Raw genomic sequence first — 17442 nt, 5'->3', positions numbered from 1 at the left:
GGTATACTACTTCCATCACAACAGGTCATATGAACTCTAAAATATGAATCCTTTGGACAACCATTTTAATGAACCCTAGGTAATTCCTAATGAGTCATATTTATGACAACCATGTATAAGTTTCACTTTAAGCTCAGTTGTTGGTTATATATTACTTTTTGACCTTAAGTAATTGTCCTTTTAATTTCATTCCTAAGAAGACTTTTCATCAACAGTTATTAGTCCAAAACATGCTCAACCGATGATACAGCTACTATTTTGAGGACGATAATATGATGATGATTCACATTTTCCTAAAGTGAGTCTAGGAATCTCAGGTTGAATCTGGGTTCATTGCAGTGGGCTCATGGTTTCTTAAATAGGGTTGCCCTAGTAGCTCAGCCGGTAAAGAATTCACTTGCAATGCAGGAAGCCCTGGCTCAATTCCTGGGTTGGGAAAATCCCTTGGAGAAGAGATAGGATACCCACTCTGGCATTCTTTGGCTTTCCTGGAGGCTCAGATTGTAAAGAATCCACCTGCAATGTGGGAGACCGAGTTTGATTCCTGTGTTGGTAAGATCCCCTGGAAGAGGGCATGGCAACACACTGCAGTATTCTTGCCTGGAGAATCTCTATGGACAGAGAAGTCTGGTGGACTACAGGCCATGGGGTCGTGAAGAGTCAGACACAACTGAGCAACTAAGCATGTAGGGCTGAACTGAAGTGGGTTTCAACGAAAGTCAGTTCAGAGTTAAAGGGCTCCACCCACGGCTTCACAGGTAAAGACTTTGCTTGCAATAAAGGAGACATGGGATACAGGTTTGATTCTTGGGTTGGGAAGATCCCCTTGAAGCAGGAAGTGAAAACCCACCCAAATATTCTTCTCTGGGAAATTCCAAGGACAGAGAAGCCTGAGGGGCTACAGTTCATGGTATCAAAAAGAGTCAAACACAACTGAGAAACAGAGCACAAAGCACAGGGTTCCTAAATCGGGATGATATCGCCAGAAGTTATATAGGATTCTAGAACCAGTAGACTGTCCAGTGTACCACGAGGTAACTTGGAGGTTACTGGAGAGGTGTTTGATTCCCCTGAAGTGGGTTTATGCTTCTCTGAAGTGGATCTGGAAAATCGTAAATTGCTTCTGGAATCTTCTCACCTGGCCACTGAGGGTCTGAGATCCCTGACGTGTTCCTTGAGATGTCTGGAAATAAACTGGTTCCCTAACACAAGTTCTGGTTCTTAACAGTAGCCCTGTGGACCGCGGATGTGGGCCTAGAATCCCCAGAAGCAGAACATGGGTGTCCTATATGAGGCTCAGTCTTCTACATTTAGTCACAGATCTTCTGAACCGAGTCTGGATCCCATAATGTTGTTTCGGAGTTTAGGGAGGTGGTCTTGAATGCTAAGAGGTGAACAGCGATTCCTAGGAGTGATTTGAGGCACCATGAAAAGAAATGGTTATTCCTTTACCAGCCAGTAGCTGTTAAGAGACATAGTGATAATCAGAAACATCCCCACGTGCCTCGTGGGGTAGAAGCAGCCTCACCTGAAAAGAGGCAAAGGCCTAGAGAATTCCAGAAATAGTGATCAAGGGCCTGGCCATTGGTGAATCAACCCAGCCTCCAGCACCTTCCAGGTTTCTTGCTCAGTGTGATAAACCAATGCTGTCCTGACAATGAAGCTGGTGGCTTTCATGACTTGGCTGCACAGTAGAATCACCCAGGGAACTCAGTAAGTCCCAATGCCAAGCAGCAGCTAAGCCACAAAGAGCAGATCCTCAGGGGACTCCAATACGAGCCAAGCTTGTGAACCAGTGTTTTCAGAAATCACCTGGGAATCTTGTTAAAGACACAGACCTGACTCCATTGCCTTGGCAGGGGCCTGGAGTCCCATTTCTAACAAGCTCCCAGGTGATGCTCATGTGGCTGTACCAGGGAACACAGTCGGAGTAGTCAGGGCTGAAGCCTGTGGTCCTCAAATGTTCAACAAGCATCAGAGTCACCTGGAGGGCCAGTTAAGATGCAGAGGGCCAGGCCCACCCCAGAGCTGTGGATCTGACAGGTCTGAGGTGGGGACCAGAGACTCTGCATTTCTAAAGAGCCTGCAGGTGACCCTGATGTTGGACCACATGTGGAACACCTCGGTGGGGTTGGAGGCATAAATCGTGGATGGGCAAGACAAGTCATCTGTCCCTCAGCTTCCCCAGAACCAAAGTGGAGATGATGAGATCCTCTCCCAGAGTGTCAATGAGGGCGGCACTGAGTGGGCTAGGATTTGTAAGCCTCTTGGAACCTGGCACCGAGCCGCTGGGATATGAGTGACAGCATCCATTCTTGATGACTTTCCCTTGGTCCAGGGTGCGCCTGGAGTCCAGGCAGGCAGACCCTTCAACCACCATGGGTGGCCCTCTCCCCGGCCCACTCACTGCCAACATTGTTCTTGTAGGTGTTGTGATCCCATTCACCCAGTGGTAGCGGAGGGCCAGCTTGCTCATCCAGTCCACAGCCGCTGTGCACACCGAAATCATGGCACAGGCTGGCTCCTGGGGCGGAACTGTGGAAGCCATAGGGGAGAAGTTGTAGGTGCTGGGGAGGAGGAAGATGGCTGCGGGATGGAGAAGAGACTTTCTTACTGTGGGGAGGAGGGCACTTTTCACCAGGAGACCATGGGTGGGCTTAGGGCTGTGTTTCACTATGTCTCTGAATTCGTGATGGTGCTGAATCTGCATTCTGGGGGTAGCAGGATCAGGGCTTTCATTCACTTCCTGATAAACGGTGGCTTCCTGTGCTCGTGCCCAGTCAGGCTCCATCCTCTTGCTTCTGGTATCAAAGAACATGTCTAGATTTTTGAGGGGCAGTCATCCTGTTCCCTGCATGCAGTGAGTGGCCAAGCCAAGGGAAGCCTCTCTGCTTCCCACTTTGGACTTTGAAGCTGGAAGGCAATTCCAAAAAGTGGTTGCCTTTGGTTCATCCCAAGAGAAGATTCTGGAAGAAAATACCGTGGGCTTTTGGTACTTTTGCTACTTGGCAAGTAGCCCCTGCTTGCCCCAATGAGAGAAAGTCTGTTCACAGTACTGAAGCAAAAGAATAAATACTACTACTACTAATCAGGCCGAGTCGATTGCATATGTACAGAGTACTTTGCATATATCACCCTCTATCAGCGTGAAGCATGCCCTGGGAACACGTCAGAGTGTCATGGGAAGTTAATGACATGAGTGGCAGCTGGGAACCTGAAGGGGGAATAGTGGGGAATTTGTCATTGATCGCAGCTGGAGCATGAGAATGAAAACCCCAGCTTTCCTGGAACGCCATTTTCTCTCCCTCCACCAGAAGCCTGGTATCCGTTCCATTCCGTCGCTCAGTCGTGTCCGACTCTATGCAACCCCGTGGACTGTAGCCTACCAGGCTTCTCTGTCCATGGGATTCTCCAGGCAAGAATACTGGAGTGGGTTACCATTTCCTTTGCCAGGGGATCTTCCCGACCCAGGGATTGAACCCGGGTCTACCGCAATGGAGGCAGACGCTTTAACCTCTGAGCCACTGGGGAAGCCCCGGGGAAGCCCCTGGTATAGCTCTGCAAAATCACTCGACATCACAAGGATATGTGTAGACCCAAAACTTCAAAAGTGAAGGTCTTTTCAGAGAGGAAAAGCCTGGGTGGGGAGCAGCTCAGCATGGTACCAGGGCCTCTCAGTGGGTGGGTTTGGCTGACATTTCTTCTTTTTCTATTATTTTGTTGTTTCTGGATTTTCTGCGATGAGTTTAAGAGTAGAGATATGATGCACTAGGAATGAAACAACACTTGGAACTGTACCTTCGGTATCCCCAGTTTAACACCAGGGCTGCGACAGAGAAGAGAGAATTTGGAAATGGGAAGCACTGGGTCATTCTCTCCTGTGCTTCAGGCTCAGCTTGAATATCAAACTGGGGACAACAAAATCCCTGCAGGATCCACAGAGATGCCTTGAGTGATGCCTCAAATCCGAAAGCAAATGTCACCACTGGGGCAGGCAGCCCAGAAGGAAACTGACTGGGGTGACTTAATCTGAAAGGGCTCAGCTGCAAATTCTGGCATTCCCTCCAGAGGAGGTTGGATGGACAATCACAGAGACACCAACCAGCTGACAGAAGCTCTTCATCAGATATCTTCAAGCTCCTGCCAATGTGCCCATAAACACAGACAACCCCGCACACCCACACCCACACACACAGACACACACCTTCACCTGGGTCATTTGTCAGAGACATTTGTGAGTGTGTACAAGATTGGAAGCAAATAAGTCGTAATATCAGCAAGTGGTGAGTTGGAGGTGGTGGGAATGGGGTGATCACAGTCTCTGCTCTGTTCTTTACCAAATGACTCAGATTTAAGAAGATGAGGAATTCCCTGTTAGTCCAGTGGTGGCTAGGAGTCAGTGCTTCCGCTGCTGAGGGTGTGGGTTCAGTCTCTTGGCTGGGAAATTAAGATCCCCTAAGGTGTGCAGCATGACCAAGAAAATGAATAAACACAATAAACATACAGATTGTGTGTAATTAACTTGTTCGCCCACTAGCTTGATATCATGGTATTTAACATCCTAACTTCTGAGATCTTGAGAAGGTTACTTAAAAAATGTTTTCTGGGTGCAGAATAAGATGTGGCTCTTCTAATAACCTGCTTGCATGACTCTGTTCCCAGAGCTGACCACCTGTGTCTCCCAGAGGCACTTAGGTTAACCTGCCCACTGCTGTTCTGTGTGCACAGACTCTCCTCCCCACCACCCCTGCACCACAAGGGAGCCTCCCAGGGGATCTGATGCAGTGGATGCTGGCCAGGAAGACCTGCATATGCTGGGACCATCTCGCCCTGAGTACTGGAAAGTGAAATTATGGAATCCTTCTTCTTTCCCATGAGAGATGCCAGCGGGTTTATTACTCAGAGATGTTGCTGTCGCTTTTTCCTCAGCCCCTCCCTTGTGGTGGTGATCGGGGCTAAAGAGAAATAAAATACCCCCAACTAGTGAAAGGGAGCAGATGGCATCTAATCAAAAGGACAGAGAGCCATTTAGTAAGGATTATTCACTGTGCTGGTCACTGTTTGAGCATATTCTTAACCTGACCAGAATGGGGCAATGCAGCTTTATCTCATCAGGGCTCCTCTTTTCCAGAACCCATGTTTTTATTTTTTTTCCACCTGAGAATTTTGCTTTATTGGGTGTTTGGATAAATACAAGGTATTTCTTATTTGAGCGACCACCACTATGACTAATGTCAAACGGAAATGATTACATAGCTTGCTGTATGCAAGGCCTCTTACTCTGGGGTTTTTTTTTTTTTTTTTCATATTTAACTCATTATTTTATCAAGTAACCAAAATTTTAGAGGAGTGTTTTTTTTTTTTTTTCAATCAACACAGTAAGGGAAGATATTTTGGATATTTCATGATGCTTTATAAAAAAATAATAGAACACTTTGTCCTGAAATTTAAGTTTTATATCTTGAAGTAGTATTTCAAACCACTGTTATGACTAGCCTATTTCTAGCCTCATTAGGCTAGAATTCTTTTGCATATGTTGCAAAAATTCATATTTCTAATGAAACTCAGTGGATTTTGACAGATTACAATACAATGACCATGTCCCTGGGAAGACAAATTATAAGAGGGAATGTTCATAAGTTTTGCAATGCAAATGTTTTTACTAAGGAGAATCGTATGCCCCAAGAACCGAAGCTGTTTGCCACATGCTCCTTCCTCTCTCCTGTCAAGGTTCTCATCTTGCTAGATGACGATTTCATTTTAATTTCTATCAACCACTTTTCCGCTTACCTTTAAGTATCTGTGGAAGAGCAGCCTCAGACCACTTCCTATCCAGCGGTCTGAGCACTGAAGTCTCCGGGAGGGAGGCGCTGGGCAGGCACAGAGGGCATCTGTGTGCCTTTAGACCAGGCTGTGACCTTGGTTGAGTGGCAGTGAACTTGGGTGCTGGAGCATCGATTCACCATAACATTCCTCCTTTTCAAAAGTGACTTGTTCTTCATTTTCAAACTCGTCTGGATCTCTGGAGAAGGAGAGATCAGGAACGACCTCCCCACGCACCTGTAGGACTTCCTGATCTACCACATCGGACCCGCTGGGCAAGTTCCCTTGGTATTGCAGGGACGGCACAAAGGAGAGACTGTGCTACACAGAGCAGGGGTGGGCGGGTTTATCCCAGAGCCTCTGGGAGATGAAGGAATCAGCTCTGGGATCAGTAGCCACCTGTAGCCCCTCCCTGGGGAGTGCAGAAAGGCTCGACTATTTATTCTTGACAAACACTGACTTGAAACTCAGAGGACTGAGTTTCTGGGGCGATGGCTGGATATTCTGCCAAGAGGTGGAGGGCATGCCAGGGCAGGGTGTCCATGAGTCCTGCTCCCACCCAAGAATTAACAACTTTTCTTCTAACAAATTTTCTTGGGTGCAGTATAGAGACTTTCACACCTCTAGCATGAAAATCACTTTATGTAGGAAATAGAAAATTCCATATTTCTTGTAGGAACATTGATGCCAAGTCTTTCAATTGTTAAATATACGGCATTCTGTACTTCGTGAAGGAAAGTCAGCACACAGATTTTCAAATGAGAAATATGAAAAATTCCATATTTCATGTTACCTTGTTTATTCCCAATTCAGTGTGCAATACAAGAATTTCATATTTCATGGGAAAAAGCTCTGTGCCTAGAGTTTCAAATGCCAAAGCGGAGAAATCCGTATTTCATGTAGGAAAATCATGGCTCAGAGTTTCCTAAATGAAATATAAAAAGTTCAGTATCTCATGGAGTAAGTCTCTGCCAAGATTTTCTTATGTGAAATACAGAGAAATCCGTCCTCAACAGAGGAAAATCAGTGCCCCGAATTGCATATATGAAATCATCAAAATTCCACATTTTGTGTATTAAAATCAGTGGCCTGATGTTCATAAGTGAAATAGACAAAACTCCAGATTTCATGTGGAAAACTCAGCACCCAGTTTTTCGTATGTGAAATACGCAGAATTCCAAATTTCACGTAGGAAAATAGTATGTGCGTATATTTTCATATAAAATGTAGAGAATTCCATTTTCATTTTGGAACGTTTGTGGTGAGATTTTCACAGGTGAAATGTAGAGAATTGCATATGTCATTCATGAAAACTTCATGCATGGATTCATATGTGAAATACCGAGTTCCGTGCTGCACGTAGAACACTTTTGCCCACATGTCAAAAAGTGACACAAACATGGAATTCTCTCTGTAGAGAGATTTAGAGATGAAGCATCTCTTAATACAGAGATGCTAAGGACAGTGTCCTGCTAAGAGCCATGACTCACCAGTGCCAGAGGAATTGAAGTCTGAACATTCATTGTACAGAGGTCCTTTCAAACTAGTTCTGTTCTCATCCAGCCTCCAGGTGAGAGAACACACGCCAGCTAACCCCATCAGCCCAGGCCTGTGGGACTGGGAGGGGGTGAGAGGATCAACCTAAGACACCCTTTTATGGAGTGGTTTCAAACTGGCAAACTCTGCACGTAGCAGCTGCTGATGCTACAGTGCCATCCGTCTCGCAAGCCTTACAGAAGAGGGCAAGCTGGGTTCATGTGGCTGGTCATGTCGGGGAAAGAATGCTGCACTTGAGGACAGAAAACCCTCTGTAGCCGGGTGTCCTAGGGGCTGTGTGTAGCCCCTCTTCTGTGCCTGGGAATCTGGCCCACTCTCGTTCTCTGCCCCTTCACATCCTCCCTGACTGCCCCCGGGTGCTTTTTTCCTGTCTCTCCTTTCTGCTCAGGGATCCACGTTTACACTTACATCTTGCTCTGTCGGAGAGATCCCTGGGCTTTTTTCCATCACGTCAGTGCTTCTGATGCCCCAAGGTCTTTGTACCTTACACAAGCTCTTTCACGTTTCCAGTGTCCATTCTTCCATCCCCCAGCCAGGCCAGTTCAGAGAGCTCACACACCCCTTTTTGCCAGCGCACATGCGTGTGCACGCACACATACACACACACCCCCTAAGTCTGAAAAGAAACTTGCACACATGCGCGACTCTTGGCTTACTTGTGCAGTATAATGGACTTTGGTAAGCACCCCTCTTTTTTAGTCCCAGTTATCTGCTTCACTCGCTAGTTGATCAAGTCAGTGTCCTCGTCTACTTCCACGATATATCCTGGAAGGTGAATGGGATTTGCTCATGAGGAGGACTGACATGCAAAGAGGCTGGCAGGGTTGGAAGTCCTCACTGTGGACAGTTGAGTGACGTGTGCCTGCGTTCCCTAATCCTATCGTCTTGGACTGGCTCACAGTGCCAATCAGGTTGGCGTGATTCCATTCCCTGTGCTTTACTTCCAGAAACAACACGGAAATAGCAAGGGGTTTTGAACTGGAAATTGATCATGCACCCCTTTTCCCTGGGTCACTGAGGACAACAATTCTTTAACAACTTTCTCTTTACAGAAAGGCAAGCCCCAATTCTTATCACCTGGGTGATAATTCACTTAAAGTCATGAAGAAATTCTGCATGGGTAATGTCAGTTTCATCATAACTGTAATGGTCAACGCAAGAATACATGGATGGGGGTAAAAGTCAACGTATTTCAATCCTGCACTAGTGTTTTTTAGAACACTTAACCAGTCAACCCTAAATCTTTCCTGACAGAAGCATTCCTGCAACATCTTTGCCCTCTGTGATCCTAACTAATACTCTCACTTCAGCGAGTGATATTCTTGCCCGTTGGGCATAACTCTAAGTGTGTAGGCATTCTTGTTTCCAAATGTGGGTCACTGTTAACTATTCCTGCGATAACGCATTTCTTGTTGAGCACAGATATCACGGAACTCTTTAAAAAAGTCACAATTCAAGATGCTGGAAGCATTTGATCCAGGAGTGAAAGAAAGGGTCAAATTCACATGCAATCTAACAAGATACACAAATTAAAAAAATAAAAAAAAAGAGGGCATACGAGCAACACAATGCAGGAGTGTTGAACAGGGCAGTGTAAGAACTCAGAGAGCTATGGCAGCAGAGCTGTGCGTAACAGCACAAGTATGGGTGCATCATGAAAGAAGAAGGAGGCAAAGGCAGACCCGCAGGAAGGAACATCAACTCACATTCATGGGCAGACACAATGGAGACGCCCGGTCTTCATTCTAAACAGAGGAAAACATGAACACACCCAGGGAACAGGAAGCAAATGCAGCTCAGGGTGACTGAGACAGAATGCACATGAATTCATCAGAAACCCGCCAAGTCTCACACGCATTGATATTCAGTGGAAGAAAACCTTACACAACACATCCTAGTGTGCAGTCAAATCTAATAGCACCGAGACCCTAGGGCCTAAGTGAAAGCCCTGAAGAGACTGGGACACAAGTCATGGCAAGTTTCCAGAGACTGACCAGCAAGTCAACCATCCACAGTTCACTTTTACTCACCGACCTGTGACTATCTCTGCACTCTTCACTCCAGCACAAGTTAGAGCTAAAGCCACCCCTAGTACTGAAGCACTGGCAGGAAATATTAGGCACTGGGGACCCTGTCCTAAACTTTTCTTGTCTGTAAGTTCTTTGCAATGCCTTCTTGCTTCATAGTGAGTTGAATGTTAAGGCTTTTTCCTTGTTCTGTACTCTTAAAATGTCTGATGCTGTGCAACAGAGAAGATACCTGGGGCACCACCTTCCAACAAAATTGCGTTCCAGCTTTTCACTCTCTGGCCCTTGTTCACCAGACCCTGTGCGTGGACATCCACATTTCCCTTGTAAAACTGCCAGACCCACAGTTAATGGGCCCCTCATCTTCTTTCTCCATCCTCCCCAAGCCCCACCCCACAGGAAGAACTGTGTCTCCTGACACAACCCCCACATACGACTTAACCACCTCTACAACTCTCCATGGACTGGTACTTCCCACACGGTAAACTGAGAATTCTACATGCAGTTGAAGTTTTTGTCCTGAGGCCCTCCCCAAACAATACGCAGACGCATACAGTTGACGCTTTTTATTTGTCCTTCGGCATTATTTCGGGTTTACTTGTGTCTCCCTCTTGATCCGTTTCACCACCAGACCACTCTTCACTACTTTCCTGTCCAAGAGAACTCTGATGGCCATTGATCTTCACATGAAGCAGCTTCTTAGGTTTTCTATTTTAGGGAAATGGGGACACTGCCTCATAAATGTCTCAAAGTCGAGCAGGGGCGGTTCCTTTCAAAAAAGACAGAGACACAGATATGAAAACCTACCCTCTCTGAGAACACTAAAGACAACTTTCCTCTTTCAAGTCAGTTCCCAGGAGACAGAGTCTGTGAATTTTTACATGTCCTCTAAGCACATACTAAAAGACATGTACCCCATTCTTCCCCGTAGAACTATTACAGTACCTAGGACATGGAAGCAACCTATATGTCCCATCGGCAGATGAAGGGATAGGGAAGTTGGGGTACCGATACACAATGGTGTTGTGACTCAGCTCTAAAAAGGAATGCATCAAAGTCAGTTCTAGTGAGATGCAATGCACGTGGAGCCTATTACAGGGAGTGAAGTGGGTCAGAAAGAGAAAAACAAACACTGTATGTTAACACAAATATCTGGAGTTGAGCACCATGTAGGTGATACTGAACATGCAACACGCAGGGCAGCAAATAAGACACAGACATATAAAGAACAGACATGGGACTCAGTGGGAGAAGGGGACGGTGGGTTAATGTGAGAAAACAGCCCTGAGACATGTACATTACCTTTTGAACAATAGATGACCAGTGTGAGTTTGATGCGAGAAGCAAGGCAACTAAAGTCATGTTGTGGGACAACCCAGAAATACAGGGAGGGGAGGGCGGTGAGTGGTGGGTTCACCATTCGGGGGACACGTGTATACCTCTGGGTAATTCATGTTGGCCAATGTACGGCCAAACCGGTCACCGCATTATAAAGTAGTTATGCTCCAGTTAAAATAAATAAAAAACTATTCTCCATAATCCTTCACAGTGGTCAGTTTCTCATAGTGAGGGTGGCAGGTGAAAACTATGCAACGGGAAAAAAAAAAAAAAGCGTGATGACCAAAATGGAATCAAGTGATGGGTCAGTGGGGGAACAGCCTTGTACAAAGGAGACTCACAGACCTGGTGGAAAGGGGACTTCATGAGGAATAGTAGGTGGACCCCAATTTAAGAGAAGCCTGAGGCTGGACTTGTTGGCCAAGGAATGACAGTTCAGAGATGTGTGCAGCTGACTCAGATATAAATTGGAGTGACTTTGGCCTGACCAGGCCACTTCATCTACCACAGGCTTCTCTAGTTAGAACCTGTCTTTCACTACAGTTCTCCACACTTGCTGTCTCTTGCTGATTTCCCCGTGCACGGTGTCACGCTGGATTCCACAGAGTCTCACTTTCTCCACAAGTGAAATAAACGACCCAAGTTCCTGGACAACCCTTATGCCAGTGCTCAGCCCCTGGGTGCCTCACCTCTCGTCCTCCCGCTACCTCTCGCGGTGGAGCCTTCCTCCTCACATAGTACTGCAAAGGATTGGGCCACAGATCCTTTATGATGATCTGCCAGGGAAATGAGCAAGGTCGGCACAGGGCTGGCCAGACACTGAGCCTTCCCGTGCACCGCCAAGAACTCCAACATAAATCACCAATTTCGGCCCAGTGGCCACGTGGGACCCCACCTCAGCAATCCGGCCAGATCCTGTGAAGTTGTGGTCAAAGAACCAATTGAAGAAGTTAACGCTGCTGTCGTGGTGCCTGAGGCTGTATGCCTTACGTTCAAACCCCTGGGACCACTGAATCGGAGTGGAATGAGACGCTCGGTATCCTGCAGGAAAAGGAGTATGGGAGAAAGACCTAGCTCACTTTCCCACTCAACCTACACTCTTCTGCCCCCACTCCCCAAATCCAGGGAGCTGCCTCTTACCAGGGACGTTAATGAGATACTCCTTAACAATCACTTCATTCTGGAAATACCTATTCCTCCGAAAGGACAATGTGATCTTGCAGTGATGAGTGGGATGCCTGAATTCCTCCACCTGCCAGGACAAAGTGTTGGGGGTAGGGGGAGTGGGTATGAAACCTCTTTACAGAAGAGCTGTCCTTTCCCGTATTCAGGGATAAACCATGCCCTCTCCCCTCCCCAGTCATCTCCCCTCCACAGTTAGCGGGGTCCCCTGGCTGACCTCCAAGTTGGTCATGTAGTGAAGCATCTCTTCATCCTGGTTGCTCATCATAACTGACATCTGGGGGTGGTTCATAAACTGCTTTAGGTCAAGGAGCCTCTAGATGCTAGAGGTAAATGTGCTGGAAGAACAAAGCTAGCCTAAAGAGTAGAATGGCATTGTCTGACTTCAACGTGCTACTAGTGAATTCGCCACATTTCCGTGGATGCAGACTGTATGAATGCGGAACAAGGCCCAAGGCTGTGCCTATGAGTGCACTACCAGAAGGAGCTTCTGTTCCTAACAGGAAGGCCCTAAGCTCCATCTCAGCCTCCTTCAAGGTAGCTTACTTCTGGAAAACAAGCATTCCTAGCTACAACCAGTATGAGCACTTACACATCCCAAACCCACTCCCAAATTCACTCAACTTTTTGGAGAAGACCTGGATTCCAGACAAGCTTTTTCTCTGAGGAGTCCCTAATGCTAATGACGATTCTGACTGGGACCTCTGCAAGTAAAGCCCAAGTATCAATTTGTGCTAGTCAGGACAGCAAGAACATCACATCTAATATCAGGAACAGATATGCAGGACGGTAACCAATACCCATCATCCAAAAAAAAAAACAACTTTCTACCAGAACCACCAGATCTGTAAAACTGCTCCTGCAATATCCCAGGTTTAAAGAAAACAACAAAAGAAAAAAAAAAAATTCACAACCACCACACCAAGGGATACAACTTCGACCCAGAAGCCACAGATTCCCTGGATGATGGCGCTTCTGTGTTCTAGATGCAGCTTTCGCCTCTGACAGTTCTTATGTTTCAGGCGAGCGTGCGCCCTTTGCGCTCTCTTATTCACCGGCTCCAGCTCCACCTGCAGGGCCGCCAGCGCCTCCAGTGCAGGCTGGTCGCTCGGGCCTCCAGGCCGTGGATGTTTCTGGCCCTGCTCCTCCGAGGACACCTGCTCCTGCTCCTCCATGACGTCTAACACCAGCAGCTGCAACTCCTGCCCGATTCCCGCCAGCTCTCCCTCCTCCAGGACCGCACCTTCCTCCGCTGCCTCCACCCAAAAGAGGGCGGCCTCCTCGCCTGGCGCACCACCTGGGGCCTGCAAGGCCTCTGCCGCCCGCACTGGGCTGACAGGCCCCAGGGCCCCTCCCTCCTGAAGACCCGGACTCACAACCAAGATCCAGGATCCGGGGGTGCTGCCGCCTTCCTCTGGCCCCGTCTCACTCGCCATGGTGTTCTGGCCGGAGCCCGGAGCTGTGAAGAAGGTGGCCACCAGAGCACAGCAGACGCCGGCACAGCGCGCCCACCGGGCAGCCGCACTCAATGCAGTACCACCAACAGGATACTCGTGCGCAGCCAATGAGCAGGGAAAGGGAGACACGCATGCGCAGAACCGTGAGCCACCACGCACGCGTAGTATGGCAGCGGGAAGGGGCTGAACTCTACACCCTGACCTCCAGACCTCACGACAGAACCAATCAAATGGAGTCTAAAGGCGTTGGCTCCTGGGCCACGCCTCTTGGAATTCTGGCCACTCTGGCCCCAGGTGACCCCTGGGCCAAAGTCGGGCCAGCGCTCTGTGCACCGGTCCACGCAAGCCTTTTGCCTGCTCAACAGTGCAGATGTGCCTGACCAGAGACTGGGAGAGCCAGGCCAGTTGGAGGCGAAGGAAGGGACCCTGAACCTGACGCCGCGACCATCCTCAAGCTTGAAATTGCCTCTGGAGCAGCGGGCGACTCCATATGCTCAGAGATCCACAGAGGTGAGACAGGGTTCCTGGGTACCTCAGGGACAGAGGTGCTCGCCTCGGATCCATACTGCAAGCCATGTCAGGGCGTGGGGTGGGGGCGAGGTGGGGGGCGGGGATGCGGTGGGCTTACACAGACCTCACCGTGGTGCACCTGCTGCAGAGTCCATCCCTAAACTTGGGTCTTAGGCTTGAGCAGTGTTAGGAATGCAGCCGTCGTCTGAGAAAGAAGCAGAGCACTTTCCTCGGCTCGCTGTTTGGGCCCCACAACGCAGCCACAGGCCAAACCACCGTGGAGCCCCTGGCCTATGGTCTGTCAGCTCTTGCCCTTTCCGCCAGCCCCTGGCTTAGAGCAGGCACCCGGGTGGCTAAGGATGGGCGCCTGCGGATGCACTTCCCAGAGGAACAGAGCTGCTCACGCTCTGTCGCCTAGGATGCCTGCTCTTTCACAGTGAGCACCTACCTTAGGACGCACACACACACAATCAGGTGACCCAAGCACACACATGTACACACACATGTGCAATGCACAGGGACACTAATGCAAACAGGTGTTTCAGAGACTGAAGAACCAGTGGTTCGTGTGAAATGCATAGATTTCCTTATTTCTCCCAGGAAAATGTTCATTCTGATCTTCAGATGTGAAATGTAGAGAAGTCCATCTTTCCTGAAACAGAATGAAAGCCTACTTTTTGATACAGGCATTACAGAGAACTCCATACTTCATGGTCGACAGTCATTGTTTTATCTATGAGAAATACAAAGAATTAAGTATTTCACAAAGAAACAGTGGTGCCCAGAATTTCATTCATGAAATAGGGATAATTCCAATTCCATATTGGCTCCCCAGATCTTAATTACATACTTCATGTCAGTAAAAGTTGAGATTTTTATATAGGAAATGTATACAATTTCACAATTCAAGCAGGGAAGTATATTCTCAACTTTTCATATCTGAAATATATAGAATTCCCCACTCATATAGAAAATGTGTGCACAGATATCTATGTGTGAAACAGACCAGGTTCCATGTATGATGAAGAAAACTATACAAGTAGATTTTCAAACATGAAATACAGATTTCCTATTTCACGTGAAACATCTGCACCCATGTTCTCACATGTGAAATAGAGATAAGTACATATTTCATGCAGAAAAATCATCTTTCGTGTTTTCATCTGCATGCAGCAGGGGATGCAAAGCAAGTACTCTGGAACAACCCAGAAGAATAGCATAGGAGGGCATGTGGGAGCGGCTCCAGGGTGGGTGGGACACCTGTATATTTATGGCTTATTAATGTTGATGCGTGGCAGAAACCATCACAATATTGTACAGTAATTAACCCCCAGTTAACTTAATTAAAAAAATACTACTATGTTTTGAGAAAAGTAAAAGAACAAGGGGATCCAACTCTGCTCTCTGGTGACCTAAATGGGAAGGAAATCCAAAAATGATGGGATGTATGTACACCTAAAATTGATTCACTTTGACATACATATAGCAGAAGCTAGAGCAACGCTGTAATGCGACAATAGTCCAAAAATAGTTGCTGGAAATATATTACATGCTGGAACTATAACTCCAGCAGTGAATAAATAAATGGTAGCCCCCTTTGCAATATATGTCTTCGGGGTCATTATGCTAAGTTAATTACTTCAGTTAGAAGAAGACGAAAGCTTTTATATCACATGGCATTGTTAAGTTGAAATCCCTATGTTATAGAAACAGAGTAGAATGTGGTCATCGGGCTAGTGGAAATGGCCCATGATGGTCCAAGTTACCAACTTTTGGTCACAGGTTGAATAAGCTTATCAAGGAAGATACTGTAATAGAGGCAGGATGGAAAACGGAGCTGCAGGCCTCAGCCCAAGACCATTAGTGAAGTTAGAAAACCAAACACCACCAACAGAATGCCTCTCAGCATAATGTAGTGAAAGATACATTACAGCCTTCCCACAGGGCCCTCCAGGCCCTTGGGCCTTGGGCTGGGTAATGAACTGTGGAGCTTGGGGACAGGCTGTGTCTTATAGAGTCCCAGGGCCCTTGCTGGAGTCCCTCACTGACCTGGCCCAGGTTTCAAAGCAATGGCCAACGTGTCCCATCCCCACCTCGATGTCCGAATGGTTATGGCAATCTACGTGGGTCACAGTCTATAGGACCCTGCTCCCCATTTGGGTAGACTGAGGAGGCTGAGGGCCAGCTGCATGCTGGGTACCTGGCTCGCTCATTGAAGGTTGCTGGGCAGGGTATGGGGCCTTGGTAAGAGGAGGGCACAGAGAACTGAGAACTGCCTCTTCCAACTGGGACTGGGTACTGCTGGAAGTGCCAAGACTGGGTGCTAGATGAATGCTCCCAGACAGGATAACTGGCCTACACAGGGACCCGCTCCTTGCAATCAGGACCTTGGAAGGTGAAAGTCAAGCTTGGGACCTTTCCTTTCAGGGACTAGGGAATAGTCTTTCTTTCCCTCGATGATTACAAGAACACAGTAAAGCTGACCACCACCTTAGCTCAAAAACACGAGATCTGACAGCAAGAAGTTTGCAAGAGCTAATCACACCCCTCCCTCATGTTTCCTATATGTGGCCTTTGCTGAAAGCTTTGAGGGAGTTTGCGATTTTTTTTTTTTTCCATCGGCTTAGGCGTTTATTCTTTTTTAATACAAGCATTTAAAATTATAAGCACTTCTAGACATGCATCTCATGAATTCTGATATGCTGTGTTTTTATTATCACTCAGGTAAAATATTGTCTAATCTTTTAATTTTGTACCTCCTTTTAAAAAATTTTGTTTGAATTGGAGGCTAATTACTTTACAGTATTGTGGTGATTTTTGCCATACATTCACATGAATCAGTCATGGGTGTACATGCGCTCCCCATCCTGACCCTCCCTCCTACCTCTGTCCCCATTCCATCCGACAGGGTCATCCCAGTGCCCCATCCCTGAGCACCTTGTCTCAGGCATGGAATCTGGACTGGCGATCTGTTTCATATATCATAAGATACATATTTCAATGCTATTCTCTCAAAGTATGGAACCCTTGCCTTCTCCCACAGAGTCCAAAAGTCTGTTCTTTACATCGGTGTCTCTTTTGCTGTCTCGCATACAGGGTCATTGTTACTATCTTTCTAAATTCCATATATATGCATTAGTTTTTCTTTCTGACTTACTTTGCTCAGTATAATAGCCTCCAGTTTCATCCACCTCATTAGAACTGATACAAATGCATTCTTTTTAATAGCTGAGTAATATTCCATTGTGTATATATACCACAAATTTCTTCTCCATTCATCTGCCGATGGACATCTAGGTCGCTTCCATGTCCTAGCTATTGTAAACAGTGCTGCGATGAACGTTGGGATACACGTGTCTTTTTTCTACGGGTTTTCTCGGTGTGTATGCCCAGCAGAGGGATTGCTGGGTCGTATGGCAGTCCTATTTCCAGGTTTGTAAGGAATCTTTACGTTGATCTCCATAGTGGCTGTACTAGTTTGCATTCACACTGACTGTGTGAGAGGGTTCCTTTTTCTCCACACCCTCTCCAGCATTTATTGTTTGTAG

At 47.1% G+C, this 17442-nt stretch overlaps 1 protein-coding gene across 1 annotated transcript; it reads right to left on the bottom strand.

Annotated features, from left to right (window-relative positions):
* Positions 1–5901: 5901 nt before the first annotated feature.
* On the bottom strand, positions 5902–13363 carry LOC148773105 (testis-specific Y-encoded protein 3-like). The gene is made up of 6 exons (XM_088834506.1): positions 12860–13363; positions 12145–12222; positions 11886–11997; positions 11641–11786; positions 11435–11521; positions 5902–6144 (listed from the first exon to the last, which is right to left on the bottom strand). Exons 1-6 carry the CDS (start codon positions 13361–13363, stop codon positions 5902–5904), a joined length of 1170 nt encoding a protein of 389 aa, XP_088690632.1.
* Between the last annotated feature and the right edge of the window lie 4079 nt (positions 13364–17442).

This window comes from Moschus berezovskii, chromosome Y, assembly GCF_049115385.1.
Source record: "Moschus berezovskii isolate FMDL1 chromosome Y, NW_MosBer_1.0, whole genome shotgun sequence".
Lineage (NCBI taxonomy): Eukaryota > Metazoa > Chordata > Mammalia > Artiodactyla > Moschidae > Moschus > Moschus berezovskii.
Note: the sequence above shows the minus strand (reverse complement) of the source record. Positions and strands in the feature narration are given on the sequence as shown.

What these genes read in the sequence shown, in the direction of transcription:
- LOC148773105 (XM_088834506.1), bottom strand. Translation starts at nt 13,363, where the DNA reads ATGGCGAGTGAGACGGGGCCAGAGGAAGGCGGCAGCACCCCCGGATCC. An exon ending in GTATCTCATTAACGTCCCTG is followed by an intron (nt 11,787 to 11,885) that starts GTAAGAGGCAGC and finishes CTTTTCCTGCAG; the next exon opens with GATACCGAGCGTCTCATTCC. An exon ending in GATCTGGCCGGATTGCTGAG is followed by an intron (nt 11,522 to 11,640) that starts GTGGGGTCCCAC and finishes TTTCCCTGGCAG; the next exon opens with ATCATCATAAAGGATCTGTG.